The sequence below is a fragment of the Carcharhinus amblyrhynchos genome, chromosome 13, assembly GCF_965287045.1.
Source record: "Carcharhinus amblyrhynchos chromosome 13, sCarAmb.v2.hapA, whole genome shotgun sequence".
NCBI classification, from domain to species: Eukaryota; Metazoa; Chordata; class Chondrichthyes; order Carcharhiniformes; family Carcharhinidae; genus Carcharhinus; species Carcharhinus amblyrhynchos.
Window position 1 is genome coordinate 74,916,709 of NC_137336.1, and position 24,898 is coordinate 74,941,606.

Consider the following 24,898-nt stretch of genomic DNA (forward strand, 5'->3'; position numbering starts at 1 on the left):
GCTATTGCTTGGCTATTATTTTAAACACCTCCAAGCATTCCAGTTTAAGTAGATAAACAAGAACACCCTAAATTTGCTCAGTAAGCTCTGTTTTTTTCAACACTTTAGTCATCAATTCAAACAGCTTCAATACGTTTGACTGTCTTACTAAACTTTAACATTTAAGTGAATATTAACTCTAATAACTAAACTGAACATAGATTCTACCAGTTTTAGGTTTATAACATATATTGGTCAAGGCCATTTCTGATATAGAAAACTTATCTTCGTAGTCTTCTCTAAAGAAGTTCCTTTAGGGCACATTTCTTATGATGGTGATCGTCATGGAGATATTGCTGAAGACAAAGGCTGCACTAGTTATTTATCTACAGATTATTTCACATGCATTCAACCAACTGTGTAAGCGGAAACTGATTATATGACTTGGACAGACAATCAAATTACTTGAAATGACACTATTATGCTTGGTTCAGATTACATGTAAACCCATAAAACTCCCTGTCACCAGTCTACCCTAAAATACACAACTTTCCATACTAGGTCAACACAGGATCACAGTTCCCAGGCCAAATCATACTTCACAGCAAATTTACAAACTGCAATTGGTCTTAACTTTAATTTCACCAAAAATTTCAGTGAGCTCAGTCCTCGCCAGAATAGCCCTTTTAAAGCCAATATGGCCATTATTGTTGTTAAAATCATTCTGGCATTCGTTCTTTCTCTGTCAACAACCTCGATCATCTTTCATCAGAACTCATTATGCCCTTTCACCGCAGATACTGCCGAACACGTTGTGAGCATTTCCAGCCTCCTCTGTTTTCAGTTTCTAGCATCTGTGATAGTTTGTTATCGATTGTTGATATCATGATATGTTTTTTTTTGTATTTAGATAATAATCAGGTTACATAGTTACATTTAGTGTAACTAAGGTATTATAGCCATACCTGAACACAGGACATGATTTCTCTACAAGGTCCACTGAACCACAGGTTGAAGAAAAGGGGATGTACCACACATGGGATTAATTGGTGGTGTCAAAAAAATCAACAATCTATCAGAAACGTTCAACATAAATAATGCTGTATCTCAATCAGATTAACCTTTGTACCAAGGAATAGGGTTGAGAGCATTGTACTGTTCAATTAAAAGGTCACACGGGGTTTGTTCCATAAACTACAGAATCTACAACATGATCCGTTCTCTCAGAATTTGGTGCATAGGAATAAGGTAAGACCTACAAAATAGTGACCACTGTTACCATGTTTTAATATTGTAAACAGACCAGTCTTAGATTGTATGTAGTAGTTAAGTAATATTGAAAGAAATATATCATTGAACATTTGCAGGAATAAAGACAGCCATTCAGCTTGTCAAATCTTTGCTGAGTCTCCATGAGAGCAATCCTATTTCATCTCTCCCTCACTTCTACTATATGCAATTATTTCCCTTTCCTGTATCTTTCCAATTCTCTTTTGAAAACATTATTTAAATAAACTTCTAGCAGGCTCATATTCAATGAAATCCAAAGCTACACATTCATTGCAGTTTGGTTTAAAATCTTAATCCGTAATTTTATTTCACCATAAATATATGTCCTCGTTTTTGAGGACAGATCCAGATCCAAAGCCAAACAAGAATGCACTAATGTGTAAGCCAATGTGTATGGAGGCTATAAGATTACATATTGTGCAATGCAGGGAGGTTGGAGCTATTGAAATGATCATAGTGCGTATCCCAGGGAGATTGTGCCAATGAGACCAACCAGTGTTTAACCTAGGGAGCATGGAGCCTGTGAGACCAGACAGTCTATCCCCAAAATGAAGGAACCAGTGAGATCAAATAGCGTATCATCAGGGAGGATGGAGCCAGAAAAGTCAGGAAATGTTCCTTAAAATGGTGACGCTGTATAGGCAATTGCTAACAGTCAAGGTTCATGGTTGAACTGCAAGAATTATTTATTCCTGTCTTATGCAAGAATATCAAAACCATGGCTTCCAAGGGAAATTTTATAAAATATTAGATCCAAGGGACAGGCATAAACAATGCACACTGAAAAAAATCACGATTGGGAACAGTTTCGAATTCAGCAAAAGAGGGACAGGGAACTGCTTAGTAAGGGGAAAAGAGAGTACGTGAGTAAGTTTGGGAGGGGGGGAAACATAAAAACTGATTATTTCTTTTCACATACACATAGAAACAGTCTGCTGAAAACAAATGAAGGACACTTACTGTCAGAAAAAGGGTAATTTTTAATTAACAACAAAGAAATGTGCTGACCAACTGATTACACGTGTTGGTTCCATCTTCACAGCGGGGGACACAAATAGCATATCAGAATTGTGGGCCAGCACAGGGCTTAGAGAAAGGGAAGAGCTGAAGGAGATCAGTATCAGTAGAGAAGTGTTTTTGGGGAACCTCTTGAGTTTGCAGATTGACTTTTTTTTTAGGGAAGGATAACTTACATCCCGAGTATTTAAGGAAGCAGCCCGAGCCACTGAGATCATCACTGGTCATTTCTGGTCATCTTGCAAGATTCTACGAGGTCTGGGACAGTTCCTACAGATTGGAGGTGAGGTTATCTAAACCCATTAATTAAAAAGGGTGGTAGAGAGAAAGAAGGGGAATATAATCTAGTAAACCTGATATTGAAAATTCAGTGGTGCAGAAAATTCTAGAGCACATTATCAAAAATTTTAGAGCAAAACATTTTGAAAACAGTGGTTGGTTTGAACTCAGTCTGCATAGGTTTATGGAAGGGAAATCATGCTTCACGTATGAACTGAAATTCTTCGAAGATGTAACTAGCAGAATTAATAAGGATGAGGCAATGAATGAGACATATTAGACTTTTTTTTTGTATTTCCTATTGTATCTGAACCCAATAAGCAAGTACTGTCCTTGGCAATGAAAATAAAATGCTGGAATTACTCAACAGGTCAGACAGCTTCTGTGGAGAGTGAACAGTTGGTGTTTCAGGTTATTGCTTGGCTATTAATTTAAACACCCTCCAAGCATTCCAGTTTAATGAGATAACCAAGAACATAGTAACATTCAATGAAACTAAGGTTTTAGGCCATACCTGCACACAGGGCATGATTTCTCTACAAGGCCTACTGAACCAGAATTTGAAGAGAAGGAGATTTACCGCACACGGGATTAATTGGTGTGTCAAAAATATCAGCAATCAGAAAATTTCAACATAAAGAATGCTATGTCTCATTCGCATCAACCTCTGTACCAGAGAATAGGGTTGAGCGAGTTGTACTGTTCAATTAAAGGTCACCATAATGATTCTGATGTGTAATTGAACTTTACATAGGGTGTGTTCCATAAACTACAGAATCAACACTATCCCTTCTCTCGGAATCTGGTGCACAAATATAAGGTAGGACCTAGAAGATAGTGACCACTGTTACCATGTTTTAATACTGCTAACAGACCAGTCTTAGATTGTATGTAGTAAAGTAATATTGAAAGAATTATATCATAGAATTATATCTATTACTTACATGGCGAAAAACTGCAGCAGGCGACGGTGCAGAGGGACCTCGGGGTCCTTGTGCATGAGTCGCAAAAACCCAGCCTGCAGGTGCAGCAGGTGGTCAGGAAGGCGAATGGGATGCTGGCCTTCAGAGTGAGGGGGATTGAATGCTGCGGCTGTATAGGGCACTGGTGAGGCTGCAGCTGGAGTACTGTGTGCAGTTTTGGTCGCCGCATTTACGCAAGGATATTTTGGCCTTGGAGGGAGTGCAGAGGAGGTTTACTAGGCTGATACCGGAGTTGAGGGGGTTGAGCTATGAGGAGAGGCTGAATAAACTAGGCTTGTACTCGTTAGAGTATAGAAGAATGAGGGGAGATCTCATTGAGACATATAAGATGATGAATGGGATGGATAGGATAAAGGTGGAGAGGCTCTTCCCGCTCAGAAAGGACGGTAGGACAAGGGGGCACAGCCTCAAAATAAAGGTTTAGAACAGAGTTGAGGAGGAACTTCTTCACTCAAAGGGTGGTGAATCTCTGGAATTCTCTGCCCGTTGAAGTGGTGGAGGCTGCCTCGCTAAATATTTTTAAGACGCGGTTTGATGGGTTTTTGATAAGAGAGGGGATTAAGGGTTATGGGGAGAGGGCAGGAATGTGGAACTGAGATACGACAGATCAGCCATGATCTTATTGAATGGCGGGGCAGGCTCGAAGGGCTAGATGGCCTACTCCTGCTCCTATTTCTTATGTTCTATGTTCTTAGAACATTTGCAGGAATAAAGGCGGGCATTCAGCTTGTCAAATCTTTGCTGGGTCGCTATGAGAGCAATCTTAGTTCATCCTTTCCTCACTTCTACCATATGCAACTATTTCACTTTACTGTATTTGTCCAATTGTCCTTTGAAAATATTATTTAAATAATCTTCTCGCATGCATATATTCAATGCAATCCAAAGCTAAACATTCATTGCAGTTTGGTTTAAAATTGCAATCTGTAATTGTGTTTCACCATAAATGCATGTGCTCAGTTTTGGGGACAGATCCAGACACAAAGCACACCAACAGGGCACTAGTATGTCAGCCAGTGAGTAGGGAGGCTGTAAGATTACATAGTGTGCAATGCAGGGAGGTTGGAGCTATTGAAATCATCACAGTGCATATCCCAGGGAGGATGGAGCCAATGAGACCAACCAGTGTTTAACCCAGTGAGCATGGAGCCTGTGAGATCAGACAGTCTATCCCCAGAATGATGGAACCAGTGAGATTGGACAGCTATAACCAGGGAGGATGGAGCCAGAAAAGTCAGGAAATGTTGCTTAAAAGGATGGTGCTGTATAGGCAGTTGCTAACAGTCAAGGCTAGTGGTTGAACTGCAAGAATTATTTATTCCTGTCTTATGCATGGATATCAAAACCATGGTTTCCAAGGGAAATTTTATAAAATATTAAATCCAAGGAAGAGGCATACACAATGCATACTTAAAAAAAAAATCACGATTGGGAACAGCTTTGAATTCAGCAAAAGAGGGCCAAGGAACTGCTTAGTAAGGGGGATGGAGAGTACGTGAGTAAGTTTGGGGAGACCGTAGAAACTGATTATTCTTCTCACATATGTATAGAAACAAAGTCTGCTGAAAACAAATGAAGGACCCTTATTGTCAGATAAGGGGGGGATTTTTAATTGACAACAAAGAGACATGCTGATCAGCTGAATACACGCGTTGGTTCTGTCTTCACAGCGGAGGACAAATAATATATCAGAATTGTGGCCAGCACAGAGCTTAGGGAGAGGGAACAGCTGAAGGAGATCGTGGAGAAAAGTTTTTGGGGAACCTTATGTTTTTGAAGATTTTTTTTTAAGGGACAGATAACTTACATCCCTGAGTACTTGAAGTAGACTGAGCCACTGAGACCATCATTGGTCATTTCTGGTCATTATCCCATTATCAAATTTTGAGCAAAACATTTTGAAAACAAGGGTTCGTTTGAACACAGCATAGGTTTACGAAAGGGAAATCATGCTTCATGTATGAACTGAAATTCTTCGAAGATGTAACTAGAAGAGTTAATAAGGATGAGGCAATAATGTGGTTTATTATACTTTCAGAAGGCTTTCAACAAAATCCCACATAAGCGTGTAAAATTAAAGTGCATGGAATTGGAGGTAGTGTTTTGAGATGGATAAAACTGAGAGGGTGAGTTATGTCAAGGGTGCAATACAATTTGGACAAGTTAAATTATTGGGCAAATTAATGAGAGATGCAGTACAATTTGGATAAATGTGAAGTGATCTCGTTTCAAAGCAAAAACGGAAAGGCAGAATGGGCATTAGGAAAGGGGATCGTACAACGAAACTTGTTATGTCCTTGTCCAGCAGTCACTAAGGTAAGCATGTAAGTGCGGCAGGCTGTAAAAAAAGACAAATGTTACGTTGACTTTCATTACGAAAAGGATTCGAGCACAGAAGAAGGGTGTCTTGCTGCAATTATAGAGTGCCTTGGTGAGGGCACATCTGGAATAATGTGTCCATTAGTCTCCATATCTGAGGAAGAATGTCCTTACTATGGGGAGGGGTGGGGGGGCGGGGGTGTGGTGGGGAAGAGAAGGTTAACCAGATTGATTGCTGGGATGGCAGGTCTGACATATGCCTGGAGATTGTGTCAGTGCGGTTATGTTGAGTCAAATCATAAGAATGAGGAGGAATCTCAAAAGAAAACTATGCAATTCTAACAGGACGAGGCAGGGAAAAGACAAGAATGATGTTCCCGCTGAGGGGGACGCATAAAACAGGGGCCACAGTCTGAGGATACAGGTTACACCATTCAGGATAGAGATGAAGAGAAAAAAGTCTTCACCCAGGGAGAGGTCAGCATGTGGAATTTGCTACCAAATGTAGTAGTTAAGGCCAAAACATTATGTTTTCAAGAAGCAGTTAGATATTGCTCTTGGGGCACAGGGGGTTAAAGGATATGTGGGGGGGAAGGTGGGATCCGGCTATTGAAGTGGTTGATCAGCCACGATCATAATGAATGGCGGAGCAGGCTCTAAGAGCCTCCTTCTCTTTATATTTTCTTCTTTGCTATCCTGGGAAGGATAGAGCCAGTGAGATCAGTATAGCCCGGCAGGATGGCGCCAGTGGGATCGGGCTACGCGTATCTCGGGAAGAATGGAGCCATTGAAAGTAGGTGTGTGTAAGCAGCTGAGGTAGAACCAATGAAATGGACACTGTATCCCAGGGAAAATGGATTCTGTGAGAGCAGAAAGCATACCACTCATTTTGATCAGATGAGTCAGAATAAAATTAAGGAATTATCTGCCGAGGAACATCTAGGGAGATGGTGGGGGTAAAGGAGATAGCTTGGAGCTGGAGCTTCGAGGGAACAACATCCAATATCAACCAGGTCATGCAACCTCAGATTAAACACTATGTCCAGCTGCATTTATAATTGTTTACTTTCAACATTTTACCTCCTCGATCCTATGATGTCCATCGCTGGAATGTATTGCTGGTCCTCATTGCTCCCTATCACTCCCTTTCCCCAATAATCACCGTTCCTCAAATCCCCTTCATATATGACGTAAATGATTTAAATAGACCACTACAATTTCTATATTCCCCTGCCCAAACTAGACATAAACCGTCTGTCTAATTCACAGACTCCAGGCACAGCAGAAGGAGGCCAGTCAAAGAACAAAAAAACAAAGAAAATTACAGCAAAGGAATAGGCCCTTCGGCCCTCCAAACCTCCACCGACCATGTTGCCCGACTAACTAAAACCCTCTACCCTTCCAGGGACCATATCTCTCTATTCCCATCCAATTCATGTATTTGTCCAGACAACCCTGATAACTCACTGGTGTATCTGCTTCCACTACCTCCCCATGCCCCCACCACCCTCGGTGTAAAAAGTTCCCTCGTACATCTGCTTTGTAACTCATGCCCCCTAGAATTTGGTTCTTCCACCCTGGGAAAAGAAAAATCTTCTGACTATCCACTCTGTCAAAGCTCCTCATAATTTTGTAGACTTCTATCAGGTTACACCTCAGCCTCCATCATTCGAGTGACAACATACCAAGTGTGCCCAACACTCTTCATAGCTAATGACTTCCACACCAGACAATATCCTGGACAATAACATTGTTGTACCCTGCCCAAAGCCTCCACATCTTCCTGGTATGTGGCGACCAGAATTGAACACTATATTCCAAGTGCAACCTAACTAAATGCCGTAAATCTGGAACATGACTTGCCGATTTTTGAACTCCGTGCTCCGGCCAAGGAAGACAAGCATGTCGTATGTCTTCTTGACTACCCTCTCCACCTGCATTACCACTTTCATTGACCTATGTACCTGCACCCATAGATTCCTCTGCCTATCAATACTCTTGTGTTCTGCCATTTACTGTATATTTCCTATCTGTATTAGACCTTCCAAAATGCATTACGTCACAATTGTCTGGATTAAACGCCATCTGCCATCTCTCCACCCAAACGTCCAACTGATCTATATATCCTGCTGTATCCTGTGATGGTCCTCATCGCTATCAGCAAATCCACCAAAGGCTGTGTCATCTGCAAACTTACTAATCAAACCTGTTACATTTTCTTCTAGTATTTATATACAGTAAAGGTCCTAGCACTGATTCCTGAGGAACGCCACCTGTCACATCCTCCATTCAGAAACACACCCTTCCAATGCTACCCCATGTCTTTGAAGACTGAGCCAGTTCTGTATTCACCGTGCCAGCTCACCTCTAAACCCATGTAACGTCACCTGCTGCAAAAGTCTTCCATGAAGGACCTTATCAAAGGTCTTACTAAAGTCCATGTAGACAATATCCACTGTCCTACCCTCAATCATATTTGTCACTTCCTCAGTCAGCCCTTTAATTCTGCACTGTTGCTCTGACAAAAATCTTACCAAAGCCCTCTCCCCCACCCTATCTCCATAACGCCACACACTGAGCGTGGCTAATCCAGCTAACCTAGCCATCTTGAGACACTAATAGACAGTTTACCATGGCTGGTGATCCCAACCTGCACATGGTTGGACTGTGGGAGGAAACCAGCACACCCAAAGGAAACCAACACAGACACGGGGAGAATGTGCAAACTCAGAGGCTCGAAGCGAACCCAGGTCCCTTGCGCTGTGATGCTAGCCACTGTGCCACCCAATTAGTTGTATGCCAGCTTATAACACCAAAATGTATCATTTTAGATCCATCTGACTGTACTGATCTTGAAAATCAGCTGCTCCTTCTGCAAATTTGTTAATGTCCTCCTGCCAATTGTTGCAGACCGCTTTACTCTAGATCTGCCCCTCCTCCAGCCGCACAATTTGGCGTTAGCAATAAATTTAGAAAATGTGGGCAGAACTTTCCCTCGTAAATGCAAGTGTCAAACGGCCATGAACACTTAGAAGGTTCAGTCAGCCTTTTTTTCCAGCGAGTTCAGCGAGCAATGCAGTGTAAAGCAATTGCCGTGAATGGGGATTTTCGATTGGGAGTGTCAGTGTCCCCTTTTGCTTTGGACGCACCATTCAGCTATGCGAACACCGAACTTCTCCCCCCTCACCCTCTACCCTCCTCATGGTAATCAGTGTTGTAGTTGCCACTGGCAAGTTCCCCCCTTGTGGGTAAGCAGATCGAGTGTTGTGGGGGAAGTGGGGGCGGCGGTGCGAACTGCGGCTGCACAATTGTATCATGGCCTTGAAGCTGGGGCAATACCTCAGTACACGTCCTTCCTCTTTACAGGCACTGCACGCTGTACGCGCACCAAAGACGTTTGCACGGCCATGACCTTTACAGACTCAATGGTCATGATGGGGGTTAGTGTAGAACATCACCATAGAATCATAGAACCCTACAGTGCAGAATGATGCACTGAGTCTGCACCGAGCACAATCCCACCCAGGCCCTACCCCCAAATATTATACCCATTAATCCCTCTGACCTACGCATCCCTAGACACTAAGGGGCAATTTTTTAAGCGTGGCCAATCAACCTAACCCACACACCTTTGGACTGTGGGAGGAAACCAGAGTACCCGGAGGAAACTCACGCAGACACGAGGAGAATGTGCAGACCCCACACAGACAGTAACCGGAGCCGGGAATCGAACCCAGGACCCTGGAGCTGTGAAGCAGCAGTGCCAACCACTGTGCTACAGTGCCGCCCACAGGAGGCGCTTGGTTAATAGCCATGAAAGGTAGCAATACTGTGGGAGTCGCGGACGTTAAAGATGCCGCCAATCCCACATAGGCGGCCTTGGGGTGCCCTGCGACTGGCAAAAAAATGTTGTCTTCACCATTGGGTTGTGCTGCACCCACCCCAAGTTTTCCCTTGTACGTGTTTTAGGGAAATAGGGAGTAAATGGAGCGGAGGTGCTATAGCCTGGTGGAAGCTCGTTGTGGCGAAGAAAGAGAGAGAGGCACAAGAGAAAATGAGGAATGGGGCACCTCCGTGGGTGACTGCTCCAGATCAGGAGGTGAGGTGTGTTGGGGTGACCTGGACCGTGTTCTTTCGTCAACAGATAGTGGGTAATTTGGAATTTGCGGCCCAGGAGGTGCCTGGCTACAAATCCAGATATGTTTTCCACCTCCCTCCTCTGTAGTTGTTGTTACACAAGCAGGCTCCAGACCCCCGCTCCCCAGCCCCGTACACCGCAGCAACTGAGACCAACCTTTATTCGATGGGGAGGCAAGCACAACACACAGTCCAAAGTCTCTGTTCTTTCCTCCCTCCTGTAGGTATTTCAATCCTTTTAGCCTCCACAACCTCGGCCTGTGCTATCCGCCCCTCCCCCTCACTATCTCCCTCTCTTCCACACACGTAGCATTTTCAGCTCCTCTCTATCTCCAATATTTATTGAATGGAAAACTCCAGCAACAGCAAAATGCTCCAAACTCCCACAGCAGCAGTGGCAAAGGCAAACAAACAATCTCACAGCAGCAGAACAGCTGCAAACAAAAACAGCAAACTACTCAAGTTTCAGTCGCAAACTGCAGCGATCAACAGGGTTCAGGTGTTTCCAATTTCCTCATGCAGCAAAACGGCATTTCTTTTTGCCGACCGAAGAAACTATATTAAATAAGCTCATCAAAAAATCAAGAAGGGCACCGCCAAAAAGGGAACCGCCCAAAGCAAAAGACAAAATAAAAAGCAAACTTAAAACACTCACTCAACATATGATTAAGGGTGTCGACAGCACAGCCCAGTCCCTGAAGTGCCCACCCAGCACCGCAGACCTGATTGTGCCTTCAGACCATACAGGCTCCCTCTTCAATGACACTCGGCCGTGAATATAGATAGCCGGGTCGGACGACTACCCATATTCCCCCTTCGGTCGCCCGCTGATGGATCTGTTTGTAGTTCGTTTGAACTACTGGATCCAGGAGCAGATTCACAAATTGGTCCTCTGCCTTTCCCATCCCATTCCTCACCAAGTACCCATTAATAAGGAGCATTGGACTGAAGTCCAAACAGAACATGGAAAAGGGTTTTGAGATAACAAAAAAAGGAGCGCAGCCTATTACATTGTACATAGACATGACCCACAGACTCCGCGAAATCATAAAGCGGCCAATTTTCTGGGGAGCCCATGAACTGGTGCCATTTACGGCTATTGCTACATGCCCACCAGCACAAGGTGGGTTTTGTAAGTTATCAGTTTGAAAATTGTCACTTCTTAAATTTTGTTGCACTCCACAGCTCTGTTGTTGATTCCGCCGCACAGTGATGCTGGAGACTGGCATAGGGCTGTATTTGAGAGCACCTAGAGAGTTCCAGGAACCCTATCTTCAGAAGCCTGACGCACTGCTCCATGATGGACTGGGTGGCAACGTGGGTATTATTGCAGTGGGTCTCTGCTTCGGACTCTGGCCTCTGCACAGGTGTCATCAGCCAAGCCCTCAGTGGGTATCCCTCATCCCCCCACCCAACAGCCTGGGCTGGTTCCCAAAGACCACAAGTAAATATGAACTCGGAGAATACGCACCCAGACCCCCCTCCCCTCGCACCCCCACCCCCGACCCGGATGGTGTACACACACGTGCAAAGTGTGCAGTCGCACGTAATCGGCACAGAGAGTGGAACACTTTCCTATTAATAATCTACACCCTCTGACTGAGCGGGGACACAGGGTGAGGTGTGTGCCATCTATAACAGCCTGAACACAGGGCAAGTCAACAATAGCGTCAAAGCCTGTAGCCAGGCCTTCCAGTTAGGACTGGGACACGTCAGACTGTCTGTAATGGCCGACCTGGCCATAAAGGGCATCCGTAACCTGACAGATACATCTGTGCGTAGGTACTTGCGATATGCCACGGATTTCCTCACTACATGTTTTGTAAGAGCCGGTGGCCTTCACCTTCAACTCCACTGGGAGCGTTTGTCCAACAGTACTCGAGGTGCCAGGTCTGGGAGGGCTGGCACAGGTGTGTCGTTGTCTCCTTACTTACCCAGAGCCTACGCTGGCACATAGCTTCTGTCATGCATCCAATAATCTTGTATTCTGTAGACCATTAGTCTCTGCCTCTTACTTCCCCTGCCTCTCACCACTTGGAAGGATTCACTGCCACGATCTCACCTTGATCCTTGCTGTCAGTTCCCTACCCTTCTGATTTGGCATTGAGCACTGCCCTGCCTTGCAGTGGCCGGATGACTCCCTCCTCCTCAGTGACCTCCACAACGACGGCTGTCACATTGACTAACAATCCTAAATCCGTATCACCAGTGGGGGGAAGGGGGTGGGGATGGCAGGGTTAGGGAAGTGGAGAGAAACATTTCCTATGGCTGAACATCCCGGGCTGCCCACTCGTTTCCAGTGTCCAAAGTTGAGCGGATGCTGCCAACCCAATGCCATCGTGAATGCCATGCATCATCTGAATGGTTTCTCTATTGTTGACATACTGGCCACCACACGCAGAGGCAGTGTATGTGTAACTATGCAGGGATGCTCAATGCGGACACTTGAGGCATGGGTATGGTGCAAACATCGCATTGCCTTGCAGGTACGAGTTGTAGTTCAGACTCAGGAGAAGGGTAAGCTCTTGACTGTCAGGAGACAGGTACCCAACAAAGGCAGCACCGTAGGGTCAATGCAGTAAGAGGATCTGTTTTTACACCTGGTGAACTCATTTGATTATGCAACACTGCTGCTGCACATTGCAGTCAATGGGGGCTGGGATCTAATATCTGGAGTCAGCCACTGTATAGTTCCAGAAGACGGTAACACAGAAGTTCATCATTTGTCATGAGGTTATTGATGGAACTCAGTCGCACTCTCAGCGTCCTATCTGCTGCCAGGACTGTGCACTCACCATGAATCTGGTGCGAGTGGCAACCACCACCCGCAGAGTCTGAGAGCAACATGGCCCCTCCTCCTGCCCCCAGCCCAAAAAAAAATGCAGTGTCCATGCAAGTCCACCAACTCACCCAGCAACTTTCAGTGTTTAGGTATCTCCAGTTTTCCCACTCTCCCCTTCCCACACTCCATGGACTGAAGCTCGATGGAAATTCATTCCTCAGTCCATTTCACTACTGGCACATCAAGGGCAGACTTTTATGTAGCAGCTTTAAACGACATCTCCGTGGGAATTGGTGGGGGGGGGGAGCGGTGGAAATTTAAGGGAGGAGTAAACTGCTTGCTGAATTCACTACTGATATGGTGTGGTATGTAAAGACATTTAAATTGATGTTGTGCCCATTGTCCCTGGCCATTGTCCTGCCCTTTAATATTCTTGCTTAGTCCATGATGGCCAACTCCTGCCTCAGAGCTGTACCTTTGCCCCATGCTAAAGTTCTAGCATGCGTCGCTATCTTCACTCTTTCTATCATAGACTGAAACTCTGGGATGTAATGATCACTCTTTCCAAGAGGAACATTGTCTACCAGAGTATTTATCAATCCTTCCACGCCGCGTAATGCTAAATCTAAAATAGCCAATTCTGTGGTTGGCTTCATGGCATGTTGCTCAAAGAAACAAGCCTTCATACACTCAAAAGAAGCAAATGTGGTGGGAGAAAAGAAAACCATTTTCACACAATGTGTGGACCTTTTCTGGAGTACACGGCCTGGACGACTGTGTGAAGCAGGTGCCATCGAGATATTCAAGAGCACATGAGATGATTATTTGAAACAATGTGCACAGGTAGTGTGAAAGGCAGGGGATCACATGAAGTCATGCTGTTCGTTTAGAGGACCAGTGAAGATACAACGGGCCAAATGGTCTCCTTTGCAGCGTAACAGTTTTGTGTGTCTGTGATGGTTCAACAGCATGGTAATATTTGTTTTAGTTAATTCAGAGCAATCATACACCTCACAACTGATGTTTTTTTTTATACAGTCATTGAATTGTAAGGATGAGAGTCAATATTTTTTCTTCATTTCAGTGAACAGCTCTGCTACAATGGCTGAAGGAAGCAATGACATATTCGAAATGCCAACTCTTGGAAGGCCCCTTCGCATAGGGATGTTATATGATCGACGGAGTGACACTTTCATCCCAGGTAATGCTAAGGTCAAACAGGAAATAACCTCAACATAATTCAGCAAATAATCCCAATACCACTGAAGATATATCACAAAACGTCTTCGCGGTATATCTTAAATATTGCCCAAAATATAAAGCCAATGTCATCCACTAGTAAATGTTATTTCCGTACATGTCATAACGACAATAATTGCCCAAGATGTAAAACAAATATAATTCCAGACGACACCATCCATCCAAGAAATGATACCAACATCAGACATGATTTAACTCCAATGAAGTCCAGAACATACTGGGATATCCCATCGTTACTTCTGGCTTCAGGGCAGCTTCGGAGGATTTGTGAATAATTGGTAATGTTGTTATTATGTAAAAGAACAGGAGCTGAGGTTTTCTGGAGAATGGATGGAAATGAGAGACAGAGCAGGGAACTCAAAAGAATGGAAATTGACATTAAGGGTGGAAATGTGAAGATGAGAAGAGACGAGGGAGTAAGTGCAACCAACAGCCAATGAGAATTAGATCAGTGGCTTGTGAGAATCAGAAGAGAAAATTGGAATTCAGCGCTGGTTGGCAAGGAAACCACTAGATAGCGGAGCACTCACCCACTCGCAAATGCAGTGAGTGCTGCGCCAGTGTGAGCGCCGACCCCACTGCTCCTGACATAACACGCAGCTACCTATAACAAACATGGTGCTGTTCAATTGCGCACAAAAATCAAAACAGATATGAACTCCGAAGCTTGACAATAGTAAATTAGACTCAGTCCATCCATTCCACAACGGCCGCTTCTCCCCGCTCCCTCCACTCTTGGAAAAGATGATTCTCTTTCACTTCACCCTTTCTCAACGAGTGTTTCACTCATTAGAGATTAGCACTGCTTGCTGATAGCAGGACCAGGTTGAATTCCTGGCTTAGGCCACTGTCTGTGCGGAGTCTGCACAGTTTACACGTACCTGTGTGGGTTTCCTCCAGATGCTCCGGTTTGCTCCCAGACTCTGACAGACGTGTTGCCAGGTGTTTTGTCCATGCTAAATTCTCCGTCATGTACCCAAACAGGCACCAAGTGTGGCGACTCGCAGATTCTTACAGAAACTTCATTGTTGTGTTAATGTAAACCTACACTAATAATAAACTTTAAAACTTTCTACATTGCTACTTCCCTCCCCACCGCCCCCCCTCACCTTCACCCCACATGTTCCCATAACCGTAGCTCCCAGTTCATCTGCCCCTTTTAGCCTAATACCCCCTCATTTCATCTATCGCCTTCCCCAAACTGTCCTCTTTGCACATCCACCATGAACTATTCTCCGTAATTTCCCTTATCCATCCCTGCTACGAGCTCAAAGAATGTTGTGCTTCCAGTAAAAAATGTACTGGGTCGAACTGCTTATAACAGAGCCAACCCCGGGCTCTCGCCACATGATAGAGGTCACATGACTACGGCAAACCGGGCATAAATGTTACTACTTCTCTGTATTTCAATCCCAAACTATTTCATCACAATGTACATAAGGCATATTTAAATGCGCTATCATATGTAACCAGATTATACCCCCTATTGCTCCACTAGCCCCATGCTTTCCAAACTGTTTCTTATTCTCGTCAGTTCCTGCACATGCTTTGCATACAATGTCGTTAAATCCATCAATCTCTGAATGATACTTCTGTGGATTTTTATTTACTGTGTTTTTTTTAAGTTTAAAGTTGATACATTGGTGTCACAAGTAGGCTGACATTAACATTGCAATGAATTTACTGTGAAAGTGCCCCAGTCGCTACACTCAGGTGTCTGTTCGGATACACTGAGGGAGAATTTAAAATGGCTAATCCATCTAAGCAGCACGTCTTCGGGCTGTGGAAAGAAACCGAAACACAGGAGGAATCTCGTGCAGACATGGGGAGAATGTGCGGACTCTGCACAGAAAGTGACCCAGGCTGGGAATCAAAACTGTGTTCCTGTTGTTGTGAGGCAGCAGTACTAACCACTGTGCCCTGTGTCGCCCCATTGAGTGGGTAATATTTTCTATCCGGAGAGTTCTATCCGGAGAGTATCATTCGCATGCCTCTAGTTTTTGGCTTGCATTCTTCTGTTGTTTCATTTCAATTGTTGGGAACAATTGGACCTTTTGGAGTGAAAGTTGTTCTGTATTATGTGCAACTGATGAGATCCATTGTCCTGTTCAGCCGCCCATTGAGAGAGAACAGTTTTTTTTTCGTTATCTGTAGACACCAAATATTATGCCAGTATATTTGCTTGTAGAACTGTAGAAATGGGATGACAGTTCTTCCATGAAAGTCCCAGATTGCCACATAGGCAGATTTAGGTGAGAGCATAAAGGTTGTATCGTTTCTCGCTTTGCAATGCTTACCACTGGAAATAGTTTGCCAGTCTCATCAGAGTGAAATGTTAGCTTTCTGGTCTTTCACCTTGAGATATGCAATCGCATTTATAGTTACCTCATGCTTCAGGTTTGTTTTTTGCTATTGGAAGAGAAGTTTGGGCGCAGGGCGATACTAAATTGTGGCCTGGCCTACTTCCCGTTCCTTCAGTCGGTGTATTTCTCTACTCGGGGATCAGTATGTGTATGTCCGTACGGTCTTTGTTCGATTTGTTATTGCCAGACCTGCTTTCCATTAGATTTTGAATAGAGCTGAAATGAAGTGCTGGTGGATTTCCCACTCTGTTAATCGGTTGAATATGTAAATAGTGGGCGATGATCACTCATGGCAATGTCTTGGTGAGTTCCTGCTGTGTATATTTAAATAGTACACCCTGCCGTCAGAGATGGAAGGACTGAATGTTGAAACTAGTTGGCGGGCTGCTGATCAAACGGGCTGCATTGTCTTGAATAGTGCCAAACTTTCTTGAATTTAGATGGAGCTGAAGTCATCTAGAGAATTGAAGAACATCACATTATACTCTTAACTTGTGCCTTGTTGATTGTGGACACTCTTTGGGAATGGGTGTGGGGTGTTTTGGAAAGGGTCAGGAGATACGTTACCAAGCCTCCTTTGACAGTTGGATGTACAATTCGATCATATTATTATCACTTTTACGTCGACGACGTATTTTTCTATGAGGTCGTTAATTAACTCTGTCTCATTGCACAGAACTAAAATAGATTGTTCTCCAATTGAGTTGATAATGTGTTTTTCTAAGGTGAAACGATCATAGATGCATTTAATAAATTCATCCTTCAAGCTAACTTTCTCAATGAGACTTGTCTATGGTACATGAATGTTTGAATTCATTGTGATTATACAGCACATTTCTTTCAAGATCACATCATTCCATTATATTCTGTACTGCAGTGCAGTTACTGCCAAGGGGACCAGAAACTGGTAGCATCAGTGAGCATTCTCCCTCATTATTTCTTATCTCCACCCAAACTATTTCTACATTCGTAGCAGTTCTACACCCTTTGAGCTATGACCACTTCTCATGATGATACTGATTTAATTTGTGATATAGTAGCTATACCGGTTCATTTTACTTTCTGCCTACTGAGCAGAAATGTTAAATATCCTTGAATATTCAAGTTCTAGGCATGGTTACTTTTCAACCATGTCTCTCGTGGTTATTCATTCTTATTAATTTGTTTCTATTTGTCTATCAACTCATCAACATTGTTACAAATGGTGTATAAATTACAAAAAACACTATATTCTGTTTCATTTTATCACCTAATAACGTTCTGAAATTATGTGCTTGTATATTGTCAATGTTTTAAAATCTTCACGCCTTCCCTTGCTTTCGTTGTCATCCCACCTATCTCAGTCCTGCGCTATGGTTTGTCCTTGTTCTCTAAACTTTCAAACTTTCCTTTATAAAAACCTACTCCTATTTTACCATTTAGTTTATAATTCTCTATAGTGCCCATGGCATTATTTGCAAGGTCGTTGTTCTTAGCATGGTTTGGATGAAGGTCGATATAACTGGGCAGATTCTTCAGTCAGCAATATTTGTGCCAGTGCACTCTGAATCAAAATCCATTTCTCCCACAGCAAGGGCTGGGCCATGGATTACATTCTTTAATCCTATGGCAATTTGCTTTTGGATAAGGTTGTAATCCAGAGATTTTACCTTTATGAGTGTGACTTCTAATTTATTCCCAAGCTGCCCATATTCGAGCAGTAGTATCCCTTGATTAGTTATACTTATGTTATTGATGGTCACGTGGACCGCAAAAACTGGATGAGTCTTTTCCCATCCCAGCTTCGTTTCCAGCCTTTAACGCTGACACCGGACAAACACAGCCAACTCATTTGTTCTTGCAGAGAACAATAGCAATCCCCCCAATTACACTCCTGTGCCCGAACACAGCTACATTTAATGTAACTTCCATACTTGAATAGAGCCCTGTCAATGGTACTGAGGTCAGTTTGCTTCTCCCTATGGGTCCTTCTCTCATCCTGTAAACTGCAAGAAATCCAATCATCTCCAACAATTGCAAGGCCTGGAGATTATCGATTTCTAATTTTTCAATCTAGATATATGATTCTACGAAGCCGCACTCTCCAGTACCACAGAATAATCTGATTTACATGACATAAGGGTTGTAACTGCTCCAGGAACGAAGTATTCAGGTAGCTTTGCCACTCCATGATGCATCGCACTGTCTACTATTTATCCTGCATTCCATCAGTTCTGAGTTGATTTCCATTAACTGCAAAATCGTGTAGCACTGAATTACACTCTCTCAAAATGCAAGCTGTGGCTGCAACGTATCACCTGCCAGCCATCCTTAATACGTTTCACTTAATTAATTATGATCTTATTTTAGAAATTTCAGTCAAAGATTTTCCATAATAATATTGTGGCGTTTAACTAGACATGTCATAAATTTCATACAGTGCTTTAACCACTCCAACACCAGTTTGAAATAATGCCTAAGGTTTCAGAGAAAGTAAATATAAATCTCACTAAGCCATTAATTTTCACCGAATTATTGTCTCTGGGTATTAGCTGTTGCACATAATTTGCTTTCACTCCATCTCTTGGGTCGCTCTTACTTTGAGAAATGTCATGACAGACTCCATCCCCACTGCACCTCCTAGGACATTTCCAGAGTTATGCATTTGTTGCAGGCACTATTAAACTGTCAGCTTTGTGCAATTTGTTTTTGTACCTGCTGCACCTCCTATATCTCTAATCACTTAAATTCCATTAAACTGAATCAATCACTGCTCTCTGAAAATTGGGGAAATTTGGCAGGGGGCGGGGGTTGTGGAAACTACAATTAACTGTTAAAGTTAGTTTTAATGCTAAATACAAATTAGACTCGATTTTAGAAATAAATCAATCTTTAATCTACTTCACTTACCAATCCCCAGTCTTAAGTACTTCATTCAGCTGCAGTATTTTATAAGACTTCCTTTATGTGTCTGCTTACCCATCTGCTCTTACCCATCTAATAGCAGAAATTTCAATCCTATTTTCTGGGGAGATACTTCCATTTGGTGTCATGATTGTTTAGCTGTAACTGTTTCTCGCTTTGAACATGTTTATCATTTATGAAGACATAAATAAACTAAAAAATATCAGTTACTATCATCCAGGAAATGTTATCCACAAGAATGAAAAATTGCACTCCCTCAATAATTTCACTCCAAGTGCTGCACTTCTGACTATTGACAGTAGCCAGTTCAGATCATAAGAACATACGAACATAAAAAAACAGGAGCAGGAGTAGGCCATCTAGCCCTTCGAGCCTGCCCCACCATTTGATAAGATCATGGCTGATCTGAAGTGGATCAATTCCACTTTCCCGCTTTAGAACATAAGAACATAAGAAATAGGAGCAGAAGTAGGCCATCTAGCCCCTCGAGCCTGCCCCGCCATTCAATAAGATCATGGCTGATCTGTCGTGTCTCAGTTCCACATTCCCGCCCTCTCCCCATAACCCTTAATCCCCTTGCCTATCAAAAACCTATCAACCCGCGTCTTAAATATATTTAGCGAGGCAGCCTCCACCACTTCAACGGGCAGAGAATTCCAGAGATTCACCACCCTTTGAGTGAAGAAGTTCCTCCTCAACTCTGTTCTAAACCGCCCCCCCTTTATCTTGAGGCTGTGCCCTCTGGTTCTACTGTCCTTTCTGAGCGGGAAGACCCTCTCCACCTCTATCCTATCCATCCCATTCATCATCTTATATGTCTCAATGAGATCTCCCCTCATTCTTCTAAACTCTAACAAGTACAAGCCTAGTTTATTCCGCCTCTCCTCATAGTTCAACCCCCTCAACTCCGGTATCAGCCTAGTAAACCTCCTCTGCACTCCTTCCAAGGCCAAAATATCCTTGCATAAGTGCGGCAACCAAAACTGCACACAGTACTCCAGCTGCAGCCTCACCAGTGCCCTGTAAAGTTGCAGCAAGACCTCCCTACTTTTATATTCAATCCCCCTCGCTATGAAGGCCAGCATCCCATTTGCCTTCCTGACCACCTGCTGCACCAGCAGGCTGGGTTTTTGCGACTCATGCACAAGGACCCCGAGGTCCCTCTGCACCGTCGCATGCTGCAGTTTTTCACCATGTAAGTAATAGTCCTTCCTACCATTATTCCTACCAAAGTGGACAACTTCACACTTGCCAACATTAAATTCCATTTGCCAGTTCCTGGCCCATTCGCCCAGCCTATCTAGATCCTTCTGCAGACTCTCCACACCCTCCACACAATTTGCCATTCCACCAATCTTGGTGTCATCAGCAAATTTCGACACCATACACTCGGTTCCCTCCTCCAGACCATCTATATAAATGGTAAATAGCTGAGGCCCCAGCACCGACCCCTGGGGCACTACACTAGTCATGATGTGGGTATGCCGGCGTTGGACTGGCGTAAACACAGTAAAAAGTCTGACAACACCAGGTTTTAGTCCAACCTATTTATTTGATAATATACTCACAAGCTTTCGGGTTAGTCCCTTCGTCAGGTGAATGGAGAGTTCTGGCCTCAGACAGAGCATATAAAGCACAGACAGTTTAGAGATTACTGATTAAAATGCGAATCCTTACACCTAACCTGCTGTTCAAGACCTGAAGTGGCTGATAATGTGAGTGGAAGGAGCACTGATCACAGTTTAAAGAGATGTGTATTGTCTCCAGACAGTACAGTAAGTGAGGTTTTGCAAACCCAGGCAAGTCATGGGGGTTACAGATAGTGCGACATGAACCCAAGATCCCTGTTGAGACCGTCCTCATGTGTGCGGAACTTGGCTATCAGTCTCTGCTCAGCGACTCTGCGCTGTCGTGTGTCGTGAAGGCCGTGCTCCTTCCACTCACATTATCAGCCACTTCAGGTCTTGAACAGCAGGTTAGGTGTAAGGATTCGCATTCTAATCAGTAATCTCTAAACTGTCTGTGCTTTATATGCTCTGTCTGAGGCCAGAACTCTCCATTCACCTGACGAAGGGACTAACCCGAAAGCTTGTGAGTATATTATCAAATAAATAGGTTGGACTAAAACCTGGTGTTGTCAGACTTTTTACTGCACTACACTAGTCACCAGCCGCCAATCCGAATAGCACCCATTGACCCCCACTCTCTGCCTCCTGTTTGACAGCCAATCCCCTATCCACGCTAACACCCTACCCCCAACTCCATGCCCCCTGACCTTCTGTAATAACCTCTTGTGAGGCACCTTATCAAACGCCTTCTGAAAATCAAGAAACACCACATCCACCTGCTCTCCTCTATCCACCGCCCGAGACACATCCTCATAGAACTCCAATAAATTCGTCAGACACGACTTCCCCTTAACGAAACCGTGCTGTGTCTGCTCTATCAAACAATTTCTCCCCATAACCCCTAATTCCCCTATCAGAAACCTATCCACCCGTGACTTAAATATATTCAGCGAGGTAGCCTCTACCACTTCAACATGCAGAGAATTCCAGAGACTCTCCACCCTTTGAGTGAAGAAGTTCCTCCTCAACTCTGATCTAAACTGCCCACCCTTATTTTGAGGTTGTGCCCTCTAGACCTGCTATCCTTTCGAAGCGGGAAGAATCTCTCTACCTCTACCCTATCTATCTACCTATACCCTATCATCCAAGTATTATTCCCTGACATTTTAATAATCCAGTGTACAACCTCGCAACATTGCAACACAATACTATTGTGGTCTGACAGTGTATACCTTTGCTAGTAGTGACCAGTGCATGACACCCTCAACACTGTTCCTTTAATACTTCATCAATCCCTCTGAAGGAGCCTACTTTCAATACACAATCCTCTCAATGTCATCTGCTGGCTAGTTTAGTACTCACTCAGTACAATCCATTCAATAGTACCGTCCATTAGTAATGCTTCTTAGCCAATGTAAGATTTCTATTGTTATTTTCTCTTCTATTGTTTCAGGCGTCACCTTGTGGGATTTGGATGAGCTCCAGAAGAACCTCGACATTCAGCCTAAACCTAACACAAACTTTAACATAATCTGTTCAGATGCCTTGGACGAGAAAGCGTCCTGTTTAGATGTAGAAGCCTCACTGAAGGCCAGTTTTCTAGGGGGTCTGGTGGAAGTGAGCGGCTCTGCCAAATATCTGAATGATAGCAAGAAATCGAAGCAGCAAGCACGAGTCACCCTCAACTATCGAGCAACAACTCGTTTCGAGCAGTTAACCATGAGTCAACTGGGACCCAGTAATATTACTTACCCCTATGTCTTTGATCAGGGCTCAGCAACTCACGTTGTCACGGCCGTGATGTACGGCGCACAGGCTTTCTTCATTTTCGACCGAGAATTTTCTTCCAGCGACAATAAGCAGGAAATTGAAGGCAATCTGGAGGTGATGATTAAAAAAATCCCACTCATCAGCATCGAGGGAAAGGGTTCTTTGAAACTATCGGATAATGAAAAGAAAATTGTTGAGAAGTTCAATTGTACATTTCATGGGGATTTTCTACTCGACAGTAATCCGGTGAGCTATGAAGATGCTTTCCGTGTTTACACATCACTCCCCAAATTATTGGGCGAAAACGGGGAGAATGCTGTGCCTCTCAGGGTATGGTTGTATCCTCTTAAGAAGCTAGATTCAAAAGCTGCCCAACTAGTGCGGGAGATCAGCATCGGCCTGGTCAATCGTTCCCAGCTGCTTCTGGACCAGCTCCATGACATAGAAATAAGATGCAATGATCTAATTAAGAGCACAGCCGCCAAAGAATTCCCCGAGTTAGAAACAAAAATTCAAGCTTTCAAGGCGATGTGTATGAAATATAAAATTGTATTTCAGAAAGATCTGGGAAAGATTCTGCCAGCCATCCGTGGAACAGGACAGGAGGAAAGCAGTCTGGCCGATCTATTGGCAAAGAAAGAGCGATCTCCATTCAGCAACCATTCACTGACGACTTGGATTGGGAAGAGAGAGAAGGAGATTAACACAGTGAATGCATATCTGGCTATGTTGGGAGGAGTGGATATTCTGACAAAGAGCCAGCTGGACAGTTTCTTGGTGAATCCAATGGTTGAAAACGTTGCCTGTTTTACCTTCACTTCGCTGCATGATAAAGATACATATCTACAGGTTTTAAGCAATTATTTGAAAGACGCACCAACTTCAGAAGAGCCAGGTCACACAACGCAAGATGACACGTCAGCCCAATGAGGATTGGTTCGATGTCATTTCAGTCTCCCAACAAATGAGGACATTGGCGAGATTGTTCCTGAAATTTGCCAAATCCAACATGTCTGGTGGAGGAAATATGCGCACTGAGAGCTGCAAGATCGCAATAACTTCAATAGATGATAAAAATTGCACTGGGGCATCAATTTTCCTGTATGAACAGGGAATGTTGGTAAATAAGGCGTTTAAACCACAAAAATCTGAGATTCCACAGATTGTCGGGACAAGCGATTCAACTGTCACGCTACATCTCAAGGCCCCTGTAGGTAATGCTGAGCTGGTGCTAATGTTTAGGGTAGAATATAGGTGTGAACAAGATGAGGATTGGTCTGTGGAGAACACGGCGGATTGTAGTGAGACCTTTACTGTGTCTGGTTTGCAACCATACCATCGGTACCAGTTCAGGCCGGTCTATATTTATAAGGCATGGGTAGGTTTGCTCAGCGATCCCACTGCCTGTACCCTCACTCTTCCTGCTGCTCCGCCGACTGAGGTTTCTGCATTCAGTTTTCAACCAACATCACTAACCATTACCTGGGCCCCTCCAGCGCGGGTCGCTGATGGTGTGAATATTGAATGTTACTTAATCAAATATCAGAAACAGAATTGTCAGCAGGACTCATGGACGGAGCAAAGAAACAAAGGTCCGGTTTGTAGATGTACATTGAGCAACCTTGACGCTGATACTTCCTACAGGGTCCAGGTGTCCGCTCTTTGTGGAAAAGCTGGCATAGGTGCTTCAAGTCAGGAGAAGGTGATTGTAACTTCCAGACAGAGGGTCCCAAATCAATTTGTAGAACAACCAGAGTGCAGGCCGCAATAATAAGTATTCAATGATTCAATATGAAATCAATCACCAAGAGGGTTTCCGAGTTCCAAACTCTCTCACCATTGTGGAATTCAATGAAGAATTACTGTACTACTCCGATATGCTTTTCGAAGACCACACCAGTATTAAACAACGTTATTTGTCTGTGTGTAATGGCAAAATCGTCAGCAGTTTCTTTGCTGGAGAATGTGAACCTCAATTATATTAAACCCTATTTTAAGGATAGCAGATTCATTCCCCAGCTCATGGTCACGTCGTGTGATGGTCAAACACCAGCTGTACTTCAGGCACTTCAGAACTCGGAAATTAACTTCTGCAGAGATGCTGCGGGTGTTCCCATTCACATCAAATTTAACTTTTCAAGCTTGTTCTCTTCCAGCTCCTTTTCTAGTAATCAAGGGGAAGGGAGTGGATCGGAGCGGAACCAGCCGGGTCCCGGGAAGTCTGCGACAGATGACAGTGAGGTTGGG

The 24,898-nt window shown here is 43.8% G+C and overlaps 1 protein-coding gene across 1 annotated transcript in view; it reads left to right on the forward strand.

Moving 5' to 3' along the window:
• LOC145351586 (cytolytic toxin-alpha-like) overlaps positions 1 to 24,522 on the forward strand; it is a 64,209-nt gene extending 39,687 nt beyond the window's left edge. The window contains 4 exon segments of the mRNA XM_080201177.1: positions 3,320 to 3,385; positions 13,871 to 13,987; positions 22,335 to 23,533; positions 23,535 to 24,522. Coding sequence (XP_080057303.1) covers positions 13,888 to 13,987; positions 22,335 to 23,533; positions 23,535 to 24,422 — 2,187 coding nt within the window. The 5' untranslated portion in view covers positions 3,320 to 3,385; positions 13,871 to 13,887 and the 3' untranslated portion in view covers positions 24,423 to 24,522.
• Positions 24,523 to 24,898: the final 376 nt, after the last annotated feature.